Below are 17,559 nucleotides of genomic sequence, written 5' to 3'. Positions count from 1 at the left end.
CGGAGTGTGTCTGGCCAGATTGGGTATGGTAAAGGATTCATGTTTGTGCATGGTGTCTGGCCAGATTGGGTTAATGTAAGGATATGTCATGTTATGTGCATGGTGTCTGGCCAGATTGGGTTAGTAAGGATATCAGTTATGTGCATGGTGTTGGCCAGATGGGTTACTGTAAAGGATTTCAGTTATGTGCATGGGGTGTCTGGCAGATTGGGTTACTGTAATGGGTATATGTTTTTATGTGCATGGTTCTGGCCAGATTGGGTTACTGTAAGGATATTCATGTTATGTCATGGTGTCTGGCCGATTGGGTTAAATGTAATGGGGTCATTGCTTTTATGTGATGGTGTCTGGCAGATTGGGTTACTGTAAATGATATTCATGCTTATGTGCATGGTTTCTGGCCAGATTGGGTTACTGTAAAGGATATTCATGTATGTGATGGTGTCTGGCCAATTGGGTTACTGTAAGGATATTCATGTTTGTAATGGTGTCTGCCAGAATTGGGTTCTGTCAAAGGAATATTTCATGTTATGTGATGGTGTCTGGCCAGATTGGGTTACCTGTAAAGGGTATTCAGTTATGTGCATGGTGTTGGCAGTATTGGGTTACTGTAGAAGGATATTCAATGTTATGTGCATGGTGTATGGCCAGATTGGGTTACTGTAAAAGGATATTCATGTTATGTGCATGTGTCTGGCAGATTGGTACTGTAAAGGATATTCATTTATGGGGGGTGCATGGGGTTTTTTTTGGGTCTGGCGATTGGGTTTGACTGTAAAGGATTTCATGTTATTGCATGGGGTCCTGGCCAGATTGGGTTTACTGTAAAGGGGTATTCATGTTATGTGCATGGTGTCTGGCCAGTTGGGTTACTGTAAGGATATTCATGTTATGTGCATGTGTCTGGCCAGATGGGTCTGTAAAGGATATTCATGTTATGTGCATGGTGTCTGGCAGATTGGGTTTTACTGTAAAGATATTCATGTTATGTGCATGGGGTCTGGCCAGATTGGGTCTACTGTAAAGGGAATTCATGTTATGTGCATGGGTGTCTGGCCAGATTGGGTACTGTAAAGGATATTAATGCTTTATGTGATGGGTCGGCAGATGGGGTACTGTACAGGGTATTTTCATGTTATGTGCATGGTGTCTGGCCAGATTGGGTTCACTGTAAAGGATGATTATGCGATGTGCAGGTGGTGTCTGGCAATTGGGTTACTGTAAAGGATATTCATGTTATGTGCATGGTGGGTTTGGCAGATGGCTTACTGTAAAGGATATCATGTTATGTGCATGTGTCTGCAGATTGGGTTCTGTAAAGGATATTCATGTTATGTGCATGGTGTTGGCCAGATTTTTGGGTTACTGTAAGGATATTCATGTTTAATGTGCATGGGGTCTGCAGATTGGGTTATGTAAAGGATATTCATGTTATGTTGCATGTGTTGCCAGATTGGGTTTATGTAGAAGGATATTCATGTATGTGCATGGTGTCCTGGCCAATGGGTTACTGTAAAGGATATTCATGTTATGTGTATGCGTGTCTGGCAGATTGGGTTACTGTAAAAGGGTATTCATGTTATGTGCATGGTCGTCTGGCCAATTGGGTTACTGTAAAGGATATTCATGTTATGTGCATGGGGTCGGCCAGATTGGGTTACTGTAAGGGTATCATGTTATGTGATGGTTCTGGCCAGATTGGGTTTACTGTAAAGATATTAATGTTATGTGCATGGGTGTCTGGCCAGATTGGGTTACTGTAAAGGATATTCATGTTTATGTGTGGTGGTTGGCAGATTGGGTTACTGTAAGGGTATTCATGTTATGTGATGGCTGTTGGCCAGATTGGGTTGACTGGTAAAGGGTATTCATGGTTATGTTGCATGGGGTCTGTGCCAGATTGGGTTACTGTAAAGTGTATTCATGTTATGTGCATGGTGTCCTGGCCAGATTGGGTTACTGTAAGGGTATTCATGTTATGTGCAATGTGTCTGGGCAGATTGGTGTTACTGTAAAGGATATTCATGTTTAGTGCATGGTGTCTGGCGATTGGGTTACTGTAAAGGATTATTCATGTTATGTGCCATGGTGTTTGGCCAGGATTGGGTTACTGTAGGATATTCCATGGTTATGTGCCGGTGTCTGCAGATTGGGTACTGTAAAGGATATTCCATGTTATGGCTGCAGGCTGTCTGGCCGATGGGTTACGTAAGGTATTCAATGTTATGTGCATGGTGGGTCTGCCAAGAATTGGGTTATGTTGGTATTCATTGTTATGTGCATGGTGTTGGACAGATTGGGTTACTGTAAAGATATTCATCGGTTATGTGCATGGTGTCTGGGCCAGATTGGGTATACGTTAAATGGGTATTATGTTATGTGCATGTGGTTGGCCAGATTGGGTTTCCTGTAAAGGATTTCATGTTATGTGCATGTGTCTGGCAGATTGGGTTACTAGTAATGATTCATGTTATGTGCAATGGGGGTTGCAGATTGGGTTTTACTGTAAAAGGAATTCATTTATGTGCATGGTTGGTTGGCCAGATTTGGGTTACTGTAAGGGTATATTCATGTATGTGCATGGGGTCTGGCCAGATTGGGTTACTGTAAGGATATTCACGTTATGTGCATGGTGTCCTGGCAGATTGGGTTACTGTAAAGGATATTCATGTATGTGCATGTGTCTGGCCAGATTCGGGTTAGCTGTCAAAGGAATATTCATGTTAGTGCAGGTGTTGCCGATTGGGTTACTGTATAATGGTATTTCATGTTTATGTGCATGGGTACTGGACAGATTGGGTTACTGTAAAGGATATTCATGTTAGTGCATGGTGTCTGGCAGATTGGGTTTACTGTATGGGTATTCATGGTTTAGTGTGCATGGTGTCTGCCAGATTGGGTTTTACTGGTAAAAGCGATATTCATGGTTATGTGCATGGTGTCTGGCCAGATTGGGTTACTTGTAAATGGTATTCATGTTATGTGCAATGGTGTCTGGCCAGATTGGGTTGTTAGCTGTAAAAGAATATTCATGTTATGTGCATGGTGTCTGGCCAGATTGGGTTCTGTCAAGGGTATTCATGTTAATGTTGCCATGGGGTCTGGCAGATTGGGTTTCTGTAAAGGATATTCACGTTATGTGCATGGGTTCTTGGCTTATCTGAGTCCATTGGACAAAGGACTATCTGAATAAAAGCACATATCAGCTGAATAAAGTTCCTCTTTCTAAACTGGGTTGGCTGGTGAAACCTCTGCTTGTTCCACCAAGTAATTTGCATGCTATTTATAAAGGTGTTTTTTCCTGCCAGTTACTGAACGCATCCTCATCTAACCCTGTCTGTTGGCAGCGGTGGCTAGCTGTCTGCCAGGAAACCTCTGGAATGTCATAGCTTCATTGCATGATCAGAAGGATGTTTGACACAGGGGGGTGGATTTGCCAGACATGGTGGAAAAGCAGTGGTTCTGACCTGGTTTGGAAGGCGTCTTCTTCTCAGTATATTCTTGACGTAGTCATTGTAGTAGCGCTGCTCAGGTCCTGTAGTGGTAAAACACAAGACGTGAGAGAACATGGGAAGTTTGAACCAGATCTGTATCATACAGCGACTGTAAACCTTATCAGGGTTGGACTCAATTCCATGTTTCAATTCAGTCAATTCGGAAGGAACAAACATTTAATTCCAACTTTTCTATCAGCTGTCCGACGCAAGGCAGTTTCTGAGAATGTGTTTGGCCTATCAGCTGTTACGACCGCAAGGCCAGTTCTGAATGTGTTTGGCTATAGCTGTCACGACGCAGGCCAGTTGAATGTGCTTTGGCCTATAGCTGTTCACGACGCAGGCAGTTATGAATCTGTTTGGCCTATCACTGTTCACGACCGCAAGGCCAGTCTGAATCAGATTGGCCTATCAGCTTGTCAACGCAAGGCCCAGTCTGAAGTGTTTTTGGCTATCAGATGTCACGACGAAGGCCATCTGACCTGGTCTACCTGTGTGGGTAATAACTCTGGTCTAACCTGTGTGGATACATAAGGACTGGTCTCAGCCACTCACACGGGACTCGGTATCAGCCCACTCAACCGGACTTGGTCTCAGCCCCCTCAGCCTCGCCATCGGTGGTTTTCTCTTCTGTCCCCTCAGGCCTTGAACCAGCAGCAGAGATACTGGAACTGAGGAAGCAGGAACAGATCTGTGGCAGGTGGCCAACAGGGAGTATACTTATAGAATCTGTAATAAGAAAAGAAATATGACATATAGATCTATACAGACAGAATTTATGACATAAGATCTCCAAATAGACAGAAATATGACATATAGATCGCAATACAGACAGAAATATGAATATAGATCTGTAATACAGCAGAAATATGCATATAGATCTGCAAATAACAGACAGAGTTAGACTTATAGATTGTATACAGACACGAAGTATGACCATATGATCTGCAATACAGACAGAAGTATGACATATAGATCTCCAATGCAGAAGAAATATAAATTAGAATTTGCATTACAGACAGAAATATGACAATATAGACTCTGCATTACAGACGAAAATATGACGACTTAGATTCTGCATTACAGCCAGAATATGACATATAGATCTCCAAGTACAGACAGCAGAATGACTTATAGATCTGCAATACAGACAGAAGTATGACTTATAGATCTGTAATACAGACAGAAATATGAATATAGTTCCACTACAGACAGAAATATGACATATAGATCTGCATTACAGAGAGAAATATGACATATAGATCTCCATAACAGACGAAATATGACCTATGATATCCAATACAGACAGAAAATAGTGACAATAGATCCTGCCTACAGACAGAAATATGCATATCGACTCCAATAACAGAACAGGAAATATGAATTAGATTGATTACAGACAGAAATATGACAATATAGATCTCCAATCACAGACAACAAGTATGACTTATAGGATCTGTAATACAGACAGAAGTATGACATATAGATCTGATTACAGACAGATATGGACATATAGATTCCAATACGACAGAAGTATGATATAATCTGTAATAACAGACGAAGTATGACATACTAGATCTGCATTCAGCCAGAAATATGAATATGATCTCCATACAGACAGAAAGTATGAATATAGATCTCCACTAACAGTACACGTATACATATAGATCTCCAATACAGACAGAGTATGACTTATAGACTCTGCAATACAGACGGAAAGAGTATGAAATGTAGATCTGGCATTACAGACAGAAGTATGACTTATAGACTCCAATACAGACAGAAATATGACTTGATGATGGTATCGACTTATCAAGAGACACTTTCAAGAGAACTGTAAAAAGAAGATCACTAAACGGTGGGTTTTCTATAAGGAGATAGAAACTACTGATTATAGATGTGCAAGTTGAAAACAGATCTTGACCTTTCTGTCCTGATATTTCTGTGTAAAATTGGAAAAAACAGTGAAACTAAGGGTGGAATGTATAGCAAGCACTAATAGCAATTCTAGGATAGATTCATTTTCTATGACTATGGCTTGGACAACAGCACGGTTCTGTCATGGCTCTCTCTAATCCAATCTGATAGTTCTGGTTTTTCTAATCAGTCGGGTTTTCTAAATCGTCTGATAGTCCTGGTTTTCTAATCCGTCTGGTTTTTCCTAACTCCAGTTCTAGTTTTTATCAGTCCTGGTTTTCTAATCAGTCTGGTTTTCTCTAATCCAGTTGGTTTTCTAATCCAGATCCTGGTTTTCTAATCCAATCTGGTTTTTCTAATCGCAGTTTTTACAGTCTGGTTTTCTAATCAGTCTGATAGTCTGGTTTTTCTAATCCAGTTGATAGTCTGGTTTTCTATCCAGTCTGTAGTCTGGTTTTTTCTCACAATGTAATTTTATTTATATAGCTTTTAACATCAGCTGATATACCAAAAGTGCCTGTAAGAAAACCCAGCTAAAACCCATAGAGCAGCAATGCAGTGTGTAGAAGCACGGTGGCTAGGAAAACTTCCTAGAGAGGCAAAACATAGGAGAAACTAGCGAGGACCAGGCTATGAGGGGTGGCCAGTCCTCTTCATGGCTTGTCGCCGGGTGGGATTATAACAGAACTGGCCAAGATGTTTCAAATGTTCATAAATGACCAGCAGGTCAGATAATCAATATCACAGTAAGTTGTCGAGGGTGCAACAGTCTGATAGTCCTGTTTTCTAATCCAGTCTGATTGTTTGGTTTTCTATATCCAGTCTGATGGTCTGGTTGGTTTTCCTAATCCAGTTGATGGTCCTCGGTTTTTCTAATCCCAGTTTGATGGTTCTGGTTTTCTAATCCCAGTCTGATCGGTCTGGTTTTCTAATCCATCTGATTGTTTTGGTGTTTTTCAATCCAGTCTGATGGTTGGTTTTCTAATCCGTCTGATGTCTGGTTTTCTAAATCAGTCTGACTAGTCTGTTTCTAATCCAGTCTGATTGTTTGGTTTTCTAATCCAGTCTGATGGTCTGGTTTTCTAATCCAGTCTGATGGTCCGGTTTTCTAATCCAGTCCTGATGGTCTGGTTTTCTATCCAGTCTGATGGTCTGGTTTCTAATCAGGTCTGATTGTTTGGTTTCTAATCCAGTCTGATGGTCTGGTTTTCTACATCCAGTCTGATAGTCTGGTTTTCTAATCCAGTCTGATTGTTTGGTTTTCTAATCCAGTCTGATGGTCTGGTTTCTATCTCTGAGTCTGGTTTTTAATCCAGTCTGATGGTCTGGTTTTCTAATCCAGTCTGCATGGTCTGGTTTTTCCTATCCAGGTCTGATGTGTTTTGGTTTTCTAATCCAGTCTGATGGTCTGGTTTTCTTGACCAGTCTGATTAAGTCTGGTTTTCGTAATCCAGTCTGATGTTTTTGGTTTTCTAATCCTGCTGATGGTCTGGTTTTCTAAATCCAGTCTGATGGTCTGGTTTTCTAATCCAGTCTGATGGTCTGGTTGTGCAGCACCATGCTGTGATTAAAAACATTTGCTCCGTGTGTTTAGGCTGCGTACACCAGGGGGTTCCGTCGTCAGAAAACTAGCCTGATTAACTGGGAAACAGGCGAACTAAACGTTCCGAGCTTTACAATTCAGTACAGAACACAGACAAACCTGACCATTCAACCATTCAAACACGAAAACCCAAAACAATACTATTGTCGACCAAGAGTTGGAGCGGCACATGAAGACTAACCGCATCTGAGGCGTGATCATTCAGAGCAGACAAATCCTGAGACAACGAGACTTTAACATTCAGCCCTTTTTAATTCAACTCAAATAAAGTTGTTGAAGTGGAATTGAGATGGTAGCAAGGCCCAAGCTACAGCAGTATGCCAGAGAGGAAGCAAACGAAACAACAGTCAATGGAGAAATCAGACAGACATTCTTTGTCCATTCATATGAAGTAGGTATTACGTTTTGGCAATTTGCTCAGTGCTTAGCAACAGTGAGAGTAAAGACGCTACGGAGCCAGAGAAGAAAAGCACATTGAAATCAGACAAGACACGGAGAGCCAAGGCTACAAATGAAACACCTCTGGTGGGGACAGATGGTAACACGGCAAGTGAATAAAGATGTCAAGCTTTGGAAGGTCTCTGTGGGTGTGTGTGGTGTGTGTGTGTGTGTGTGTGTGGTGTGTTGTGTGTGTGTGTGGTGTGTGGGTGTGTTGTGTGTGCTGTGTGTGTGGGTGTGGTGTGTGTGTGTGGTGTGTGTGTGTGTGTGGTGTGTGTGTGTGTGTGTGTGGTGTGTGTGTGTGTGTGTGTCTGTGTGTGTGTGTGTGCTGTGTGTGTGTGTGTTTCTTCAGCTTTGTAAGATCTCAGCCTGTGAGTGAGAGACACCAACCTCTGAAAGCCTATAAAGAAGCTGAGGTGCTTGGACAGTTCCATGCTACATTAACACAGCATATTATATAATAAATACCATGCACAATAATACAGCATATTATATATATAATACCATGCTACATTAACACAGCATATTCCAAATGATAAATAAGCAATTAACACCGGAATGGTAGATGAGCAGAAGATGAATGAGCAAGTAGAGATAACTGGGGTGCAAAAGGAGCAAGATAAATAAAAAATACAGTATGGGATGAGGTAGATTGATGGCTCTGACAGCTAGTGAGGGAGATAAGTGTTTCCAGCTTCAGAGATTTTGGCAGTTCGTTCAGTCATGGCACAGAGAACTGGAAGGAAAGGCGGCCAAAGGAGAATTGGTTTTGGGGGTGATCAGTGAGATATACCTGCTGGAGCGCGTGCTACGGGTGGGTGCTGCTATGTGACTAGTGAGCTTGAGATAAGGCGGGGCTTTTACCTAGCAGAGACTTGGTAATAACCTGTAGCCTGTGGGTTTGGCGACGAGTATAAAGCGAGGGCCAACCAACGAGAGCGACAGGCGCAGTGGTGGGTAGTATATGGGGTTTGGTGATAAAAAGAGGGGACTGTGATAGACTACATCCAGTTTGCTGAGTAGCGGTGTTGGAGGCTATTTTGTAAATGAACTTCGCTAATCAAAATCAAATCAAATCAAATCAAAAATCAAATCAAATCAAATTTTTAGTCACATACACATGGTTAGCAGATGTTAATGCGAGCTGTAGCGAAATGCTTGTGTTGCTTTTCCGACAATGCAGTAATAACCAACCAGTAATCTAAACCTAACAATTCCACACTACTACCTTACACACAACACAAGTGTAAAGGGATAAAGAATATGTACATAAAGATATATGAATGAGTGGTGGTACAGAACGGCATGGCAGATGCAGTAGATGGTATAGAGTACGGTATATACGTATGAGAATGATACTGTAGGGTATGTAACATAAAGTGGCAGTAGTTAAAGTGGCTAGTGTACATGTATTGCATAAAGATGGCAAGATGCAGTAGATGATATAGAGTCAGTATTATACATATGAGATGGGTAATGTAGGGTATTGTAAACATTTAATAAGTGCATTAAGTACAGTTTACTTTTACATAATTTCCATCAATTCCCATTTTAAAGTGGCTGGAGTTGAGTCAGTATGTGGCAGCGTGGCCGCTAAATGTTAGTGGTGGCTGTTTAACAGTCTGAATGGCCTCTGAGATAGAAGCTGTTTTTTCAGTCTCTCGGTCCCTGCTTTGATGCACACTGTACTGACCTCGCCTTCTGGATGATAGCGGGAGTGAACAGGCAGTGGGCTTGGGTGGTTGTTGTCCTTGATGATCTTTATGGCCTTCCTGTGACATCCGGGTGTGTAGGTGTCCTGGAGGCAGGTAGTTTGCCCCTGGTGAATGCGTTCTGGCAGACCTCACTAACCCTCTGGAGAGCCTTAACGGTTGTGGGGCGGAGCAGTTGCCGTACCAGGCGGTGATAACAGCCCGACAGGATGCTCTCGATTGTGCATCTGTAGAAGTTTGTGAGTGTTTTGGTGACAAAGCCGAATTTCTTCAGTCCGTCCTGAAGGTTGAAAGAGGGCGCGCTGCTGCGCCTTCTTCACACAAGCTGTTGTGTGGGTGGACAATTCAGTTTGTCGTGATCGTGTACACCGAGGAACTTAAAAACTTTCCACTTTCTCCACATATGACCCGTGCGATGTGATAGGGGGGTGCTCTCTGCTGTTCCTGACAGCTCCAACAATCATCTCCTTGTTTTGTTGACGTTCGAGATGTGAGCGTTATTTTCCTAGACACCACACTCCGAGGGCCCTCCCTCCTCCTGTAGGCCGTTCTCGTCGTTGTTGGTAATCAAAGCCTACCACTGTAGTGTATCCGCCAAACTTTGATGAATTGAGTTGGAGGCCGTGCAATGGCCACGCAGGTCGTGGCGTGAACAGGGAGTACAGGAGAGGGGCTCAGGAACGCACCCTTGTGGGGCCCGACGTGTTGAGGATTCAGCGGGGTGGAGATGTTGTTACTACCCTTACCACTGGGGCGGCCCGTCAGGAAGTCCAGGACCAGTTGCTACAGGCGCCGGGGTCGAGACCCAGGGTCTCGAGCTTGATGACGAGTTTGGAGGGTACTTATGGTGTTAAATGCTGAGCTGTAATCAGATGAACAGCATTCTCACATGGGTATATTCCTCTTTGTCCAGATGCGGTTAGGGCAGTGTGCAGTGTGGTTGCGATTGCGTCGTCTGTGGACCTATTGGGTCGGTAAGCAAATTGGAGTGGTCTAGGGTGTCCGGGTAGGGTGGAGGTGATATGGTCCTTGACTAGTCTCTCAAAGCACTTTCATGATGACGGAAGTGAGTGCTACGGGGCGGTAGTCGTTTAGCTCAGTTACCTTAGCTTTTCTTGGGAACAAGGAACAATGGTGCACTCTTGAAGCATGTGCGGAACAGCAGACTGGGATAAGGATTGATTGAATATGTCCGTAAACACACCCAGCCAGCTGGTCTGCGCATGCCTCTGAGGACGCGGCTGGGATCCGTCTGGGCCTGCAGCCTTGCGAGGGTTAACAGCGTTTAAATGTTTTACTCACCTCGGCTGCAGTGAAGGAGAGCCCGCAGGTTTTGGTAGGGGGCCGTGTCAGTGGCACTGTATTGTCCTCAAGCGGGCAAAAAAAGTTGTTTAGCCTTCTGGGAGCAAAGACATCCTGGTCCGACGGGCCTGGTTTTCTTTTTGTTAATCCGTGATTGACTGTAGACCCTGCCACATACCTCTTGTGTCTGAGCTGTTGAATTGCCGACCTCGATTTTGTCTCTGTACTGGCGACTTAGCCTGTTTGATTGCTTGCGGAGAGAAATAGCTACACTGTTTGTATTCGGTCATGCTTCCGGTCACCTTTGCCCTGGTTAAAAGCAGTGGTTCGCGCTTTCAGTTTTCACGCGAATGCTGCCGTCAATCCACGGTTTCTGGTTTGGGAATGTTTTTATCGTTGTTGTGGGTTACGACATCGTCAATGCACTTCCTAATGAACTCGCTCACCGAATCAGCATATTCGTCAATATTGTTGTTGAGCGCGATGCGGAACATATTCACATCCGCGTGATCGAAGCAGTCTTGAGCGTGGATTCAGATTGGTCGGACCAGCGTTGAACAGACTGAGCCGGCGGGATTGTTGTTTGAGTTTCTGTTTGTAGGCTGGAATCAACAAAATGGAGTCGTGGTCAGCTTTTCCGAAAGGGGGGCGGGGGAGGGCCTTATAAGCGTCGCGGGAAATTAGTATAACAATGGTCTAGTGTTTTTCCAGCCCTGGTAGCACAATCGATATGCTGATAGAATTTAGGGAGTTTTGTTTTTAGATTAGCTTTTAAAATCCCCAGCTTACGATGAATGCAGCCTCAGGGTGTGTGGTTTCCAGTTTACAAAGGTCAGTAAAGTTCGTTCAGGGCCATCGATGTGTCTGTTGGGGGGGAATGTATACGGCTGTGATTATGATTGACAAGAATTCCCTTGGTAGATAATGCGGTCGACATTTGATTGTGAGGAGTTCTAGATCAGGTGAACAGAAGACTTGAGTCTTGGTGTGTTGTTATGATGATCGCACCACTTCTCGTTAATCATAAGGCATACCCCCCCGCTCCCTCTTCTTACCGGAAAGATGTTTGTTTCTGTCGGCGCGCGATGCATGAAGAAACCAGCTGGCTGCACCGACTCCGTTAGCGTCCCTTGAGTTAGCCATGTTTCCGTGAAGCCAGAGGCACGTTGCAATCCCTGATGTCTCTCTGGAATGCTACCCGTGCCTCGGATTTTCAATCAACCTTATTGTCAAGAGACTGGACATTGGCGAGTAGTATGCTAGGGAGTGGGAGCGCGATGTGCCCGTTCCCGAAGCCTGACCACGAGACCGCTCTCGTTTTCCCCTTTTTCGGCGTCGCACAGGGTCGCCGGCTGGGATCAGATCCATTTGTATTGGTGGACAGGCAAAACACTGGATCCGTTTCGGGAAAGTCATATTCCTGGTAGGAACGATGATGAGTTGACGTTAATCGTATATTCAGTAGTTCCTCCCGACTGTATGTAATGAAACCTAAGATTACCCGGGGTACCGATGTAAGAAATAACACGTAAAAAAACAAAATACTGCATATTTTCCAAGGAACACGAAGCGAGGCGGCCATCTCTTTTCGGCGCCGGAAGTCACGGGTCGTATTCACGTATTCAAAGTCAGAGCCGTCCAGAGTAGTGGTGCTGGACGGGCGGGCAGGTGCGGGCAGTGATAGGTTGAAGAGAATGCATTTAGTTTTACTTGCGTTTAAGAGCAGTTGGAGGCCAAGGAAGGAGAGTTGTATGGCATTGAAGCTGGTCTGGAGGTGAGTTAACACAGTGTCCAAAGAGGGGCCAGAAGTATACAGAATGGTGTCGTCTGCGTAGAGGTGTATCAGAGAATCTACAGCAACAAGAGCAACATCATTGATGTATACAGAGAAGAGAGTCGGCCCAAGAATTGAACCCTGTGGCACCCCCATAGAGACTGCCAGAGGTCCTGACAACAGGCCCTCCGATTTGACACACTGAACTCTATCAGAGAAGTGGTTGGTAAACCAGGCAAGGCAGTCATTTGAGAAACCAAGGCTGTTGAGTCTGCCAATAAGAATGTGGTGATGGACAGAGTCGAAAGCCTTGGCCAGGTCGATGAATACGGCTGCACAGTAATGGCTCTTATCGATGGCGGTTATGATGTCGTTTAGGACCTTGAGCGTGGCTGAGGTGCACCCATAACCAGCTCTGAAACCAGATTGCATAGCGGAGAAGGTACGGTGGGATTGGAAATGGTCGGTGATCTGTTTGTTGACTTGGCTTTCGAAGACCTTAGAAAGACAGGGTAGGATAGATATAGGTCTGTAGCAGTTTGGGTCTAGAGTGTCTCCCCATTGAAAAGGGGGATGACCGCGGCAGCTTTCCAATCTTTGGGGATCTCAGACGATACGAAAGACATTTTGAACAGGCTAGTAATAGGGGTTGAACAATATTGGCAGATAATTTTAGAAAGAGAGGGTCCAGATTGTCTAGCTCGGCTGATTTGTAGGGGTCCAGATTTTGCAGCTCTTTCAGAACATCAGCTATCTGGATTTGGGTGAAGGAGAAATGGTGGGGGCTTTGGCGGGTTGCTGTGGAGGGTGCCAGGCAGTTGACCGGGGTAGGGGTAGTCAGATGGAAAGCATGGCCAGCCGTAGAAAAATGCTTATTGAAATTCTCGATTATCGTGGATTTATCGGTGGTGACAGTGTTTCCTAGCCTCAGAGCAGTGGGCAGCTGGGTGGAGGTGCTCTTATTCTCCATGGACTTTACAGTGTCCCAGAACTTTATTGAGTTAGTACTACAGGATGCTAATTTCTGTTTGAAAAAGTTAGCCTTAAGCTTTCCTAGCTTTCCTGTGTATATTTGTTCCTAACTTCCCTGAAAGGTTGCATATCATGGGGGCTATTCGATGCTAATGCACGGAACGCCACCTAAATAGTTCTAAATATTAAAATCCTCTGATACTGAATTCCGTCATTCCTGTCTACGACTTGTAAGAGTCGACCATGGAGATACATACACTGAGTGGACAAAACATTAGGAACACCTTCATAATATTGAGTTGCAGCCCTTTTTGCCCTCACAACAGCCTCAATTCGTCAGGTCATGGACTCTACGTGGGGTCGAAAGCGTTCCACAGGGATGCTGGCCCATTTTGACTCCAATGCTTCCCACAGTTGTGTCCAGTTGGCTGGATGTCCTTTGGGTGGTGGACCCATTCCTGATACACACAGTAAACTGTTGAGGGTTGAAAAACCCAGCAGCGTTGCAGTTCTTGACACAAACCGGTGCGCTTGGCACCTACTACCATACCCCGTTCAAAGACATTTAAATATTTTGTCTTGCCCACCTTCTGAATGGCAGACATACACAATCCATGTCTCAATTGTCTCAAGGGTTAGGACAGACTACAATCCACTCTCTCTCTCCGCCCCTCTCACCTCTGGTGTCTTGGGGCAGTCGGCCTTCTGCCAGACGAGCACCCCAAAGTGAGTCCAGGAAAGCAGGGACCCCAGCACGTACCCCACGGCGTTACGTAGCGTTCCACAGGCCAGGAGAGGGAAGTACAGAACAGGGTAGTAGAACAACGAGACAATAATCCAGTACTCTGGGGGGGAAAAAACAACAGGAAGCAGAAGTAAGAAACAAAAAAATTATTTAGCTCCATCCTATAGATCCCTCAGCTGTTACTGTACTGTCTCTCAGCTGTTACTATACTGTCTCTCAGCTGTTACTATACTGTCCCTCAGCTGTTACTATACTGTCTCTCAGCTGTTACTATACTGTCCTCTCAGCTGTTACTATACTGTCTCTCAGCTGTTACTGTACTGTCTCTCAGCTGTTACTGTACTGTCTCTCAGCTGTTACTATACTGTCCCTCAGCTGTTACTGTACTGTCTCTCAGCTGTTACCGTACTGTCCCTCAGCTGTTACTGTACTGTCTCTCAGCTGTTACTGTACTGTCTCTCAACTGTTTGAGCTTGTGTGTACAGTATAACGTGGGGTACTGGTTGCTTAGTAACGTCTTCCGTAATATCAATACAAAGTGTATAAAGCTCAAAGCCAATAAAGGTTGAGTAAGTTAGAAGTTTGCCCATAAATGTTCCAATATGTCTATTATATGTTAATAGTTAATGACTGGTGGAGACCAACATGTAGTTATTTTGTAAGATACAAACTATTAGATAAAATCCTTTTTTTTCCAAAGCCATTTTAGATGTCGCGCTAGCTGTTCAATCCGAACAGATTCACAAATCATGGGAATTTGTATGCGCTATGCTGCCTTTGTTTCCCTCCTAGGTTATATGTTGCAAGGCAATTCCCCAGGCCTGCTCCCTCTGTGGCTAAAGCCACTGTGACAAATGTGCTAAAAAAACATTTGTTCTATGAAATGAAATACTTGTAAACACTACACTCTAACCCACACACTTCTTTGCTGGATTCATGATAGTGTTGTTAAACAAAGCAAGGAAAGTGAACTTTAAAACCTGATTTAGTTTTGTTGGAATTTGCAGCTGTTGTTTGTAAGTAATGAATATGCCAGGTTCTGTTAAATTACTGGACCTTTAAAGACTGACGTAAGGAGTCTAAAGACTGACGTAAGGAGTCTGAAGACTGACGTAAAGAGTCTAAAGACTGACTAAGGAGTCTAAAGACTGACGTAAGGAGTCTAAAGACTGACGTAAGGAGTCTCGAAGACTGACGTAAGGGGAGTCTAAAGACTGACGTAGGGAGTCCTAAAAGACTGACGTAAGGAATCTAAAGACTGACTAAGGAGTCTGAAGCTGACGTAAGGAGTCTAAAGACTGACGTAAGGAGTCTACAAGACTGACGTAAGAGTCTGAAAGACGGACGTAAGGAGCTAAAGACTGACTAAGAGTCTAAAGACTGACGTACAGGAGTCTAAAGTGAGTAAGGAGTCTAAAGCTGACGTAAGGATCTAAGACGACGTAAGGAGTCTAAAGACTGACGTAAGGAGTCTGAAGACTGAGTAAGGGTCTAAAGACGGACTAAGGAATCTAAAGACTGAGTAAGGGGTCTAAAGACTGACGTAAGGAGTCTGAAAACTGACTAGGAGTCTAAAGACTGACGTAAGGAGTCTAAGACTGACGTAAGGAGTCTAAAGTCTGACGTAAGGAGTCTAAAGACTGACGTAAGGAGTCTAAGACTGACTGTAAGGAGTCTAAAGACTGACGTAAGGAGTCTAAAGACTGACGTAAGGAGTCTAAAGACGACGTAAGGAGTCTAAAGACTGACGTAAGGGTCTAAAGACTGAGTAAGGAGTCTAAAGACTGACTAAGGAGTCTAAAGCTGACGTAAGGAGTCTAAAGACTGACGTAAGGAGTCTAAAGACTGACGTAAGGAGTCTAAAGACTGACTAAGGAGTCTAAAGACTGACGTAAGGAGCTAAAGACTGACGTAAGGAGACTAAAGACTGACGTAGGAGTAAAGACTGACGTAAGGTCTAAAGCTGACGTAAGGAGTCTAAAGACTGACGTAAGGTCAAAGACTGACGTAAGGAGTCTAAGACTGACGTAAGGAGTCTAAAGACTGACTAAGGAGTCTAAAACTGACGTAAGGAGTCTAAAGACTGACTAAGGGTCTAAAGACTGAGTAAGGACTAAAGACTGACGTAAGAGACTAAGACTGACTAAGGAGTCTAAATGCGTGGGTCAGTAGATAAACTAACGACGAGTTTGACATATTTTACAGAAAACGAAATAGTCCCCAGTTTATTGTTGCCCGTGGTCTAATCATGTCTAACCAGAGTGCCCATGGGCTCCAGAGTGTAGCTAAATTTCAGTCAGTAGCTATCCTTCTAAATTCATTGGGCACTGGATAAACAACCTGAGTTGAACATATTTGGCTGAAAACACATTTTTTCAGCCATGTCTTAAGGACCCATGAGCAAACATGTCTTAAAGGACCCATGAGCAGCAACATAAAGGACCATGAGCAGCACATGCAAAGGCCCATGAGCAGCAACATAAAGGACCCATGAGCAGCAACATGTTAAAGACCATGAGCAGCAACATGTCTTAAAGGACCCATGAGCAGCAACATAAAGGACCATGAGCAGCCAACATAAAGGACCCATGAGCAGCAACATGTCTTAAAGGACCATGAGCAGCAACATGTCTTTAAAGGACCCATGAGCAGCAACATTAAAATGGACCCATGAGCAGCCAAACATAGAAGGACCCAATGAGCAGCAACATTCATAAGGACCATGAGCAGCAACATATCTTAAAGGACCCATGAGCAGCAACATGTCATAAAGGACCCATGAGCAGAACATGTCTTAAAGGACCCATGAGCAGCAACATAAAGGAACATGAGCAGCAACATAAAGACGCCATGAGCAACAACATGTCATAAAGGACCCATGAGCAACACATGTCTTAATGGACCCATGAGCAGCAACATGTCTTAACGGGACCCATGAGCAGCAACATGTCTTAAAGGACCCATGAGCAGCAAACATAAAGGACCCATGAGCAGCAACATGTTCTTAAAGGACCCATGAGCAGCAACATGAAAGGGACCCATGAGCAGCAACATGTCATAAAGGACCCATGAGCAGCAACAAGTCTTAAAAAGGACCCCCATGAGCAGCAACATAAGGACCCATGAGCAGCAACATAAAGGACCCATGAGGCAACAACCTGCTAAATGGACCCATGAGCAGAACATGTCTTAAAGGACCCATGAGCAGCAACATGTCTTAAAGGACCCCATGAGCAGCAACATAAAGACCCATGAGCAGCACAATAAAGGACCCATGAGGCAGCATAAAGGACCCATGAGCAGCAACATGTCTAAGGACCCATGAGCAGCAACATAAAGGACCATGAGCAGCAACATAAAGGACCCATGAGCAGAACGATGTCTTAAAGGACCATGAGCAGCAACATAAAGGACCATGAGCAGCAACGATAAAGGACCCATGAGCAGCAACAATAAAGGAACCATGAGCAGCCAAACATGGTCTTAAAGGACCCATCGAGCAGCAACATAAAGGACCCATGAGCAGCAACATAAAGGACCCATGAGCAGCAACATGTCTTAAAGGACCCATGAGCAGCAACATGTCTAAAGGACCCATGAGC

General features: G+C 44.2%; 1 protein-coding gene across 1 annotated transcript in view; it reads right to left on the bottom strand.

Moving 5' to 3' along the window:
* Positions 1 to 3,467: 3,467 nt before the first annotated feature.
* The window catches only part of LOC112076610 (uncharacterized), a gene marked incomplete at its 3' end in the record, with an annotated part of 43,320 nt that continues 29,228 nt past the window's right edge, over positions 3,468 to 17,559 (bottom strand). Inside the window, exons 6-10 of the mRNA XM_070441387.1 lie at positions 13,891 to 14,057; positions 9,765 to 9,947; positions 9,304 to 9,444; positions 4,077 to 4,185; positions 3,468 to 3,535 (exon numbers count right to left, since the gene is read on the bottom strand). Coding sequence (XP_070297488.1) covers positions 3,468 to 3,535; positions 4,077 to 4,185; positions 9,304 to 9,444; positions 9,765 to 9,947; positions 13,891 to 14,057 — 668 coding nt within the window. The remainder of the gene's footprint in view (positions 3,536 to 4,076; positions 4,186 to 9,303; positions 9,445 to 9,764; positions 9,948 to 13,890; positions 14,058 to 17,559) is intronic.

This window comes from Salvelinus sp. IW2-2015, unplaced genomic scaffold (assembly GCF_002910315.2).
Source record: "Salvelinus sp. IW2-2015 unplaced genomic scaffold, ASM291031v2 Un_scaffold3876, whole genome shotgun sequence".
Lineage (NCBI taxonomy): Eukaryota > Metazoa > Chordata > Actinopteri > Salmoniformes > Salmonidae > Salvelinus > Salvelinus sp. IW2-2015.
The sequence above is the reverse complement of the archived record's forward strand: the minus strand, read 5'-3'. Positions and strand labels throughout refer to the sequence as shown.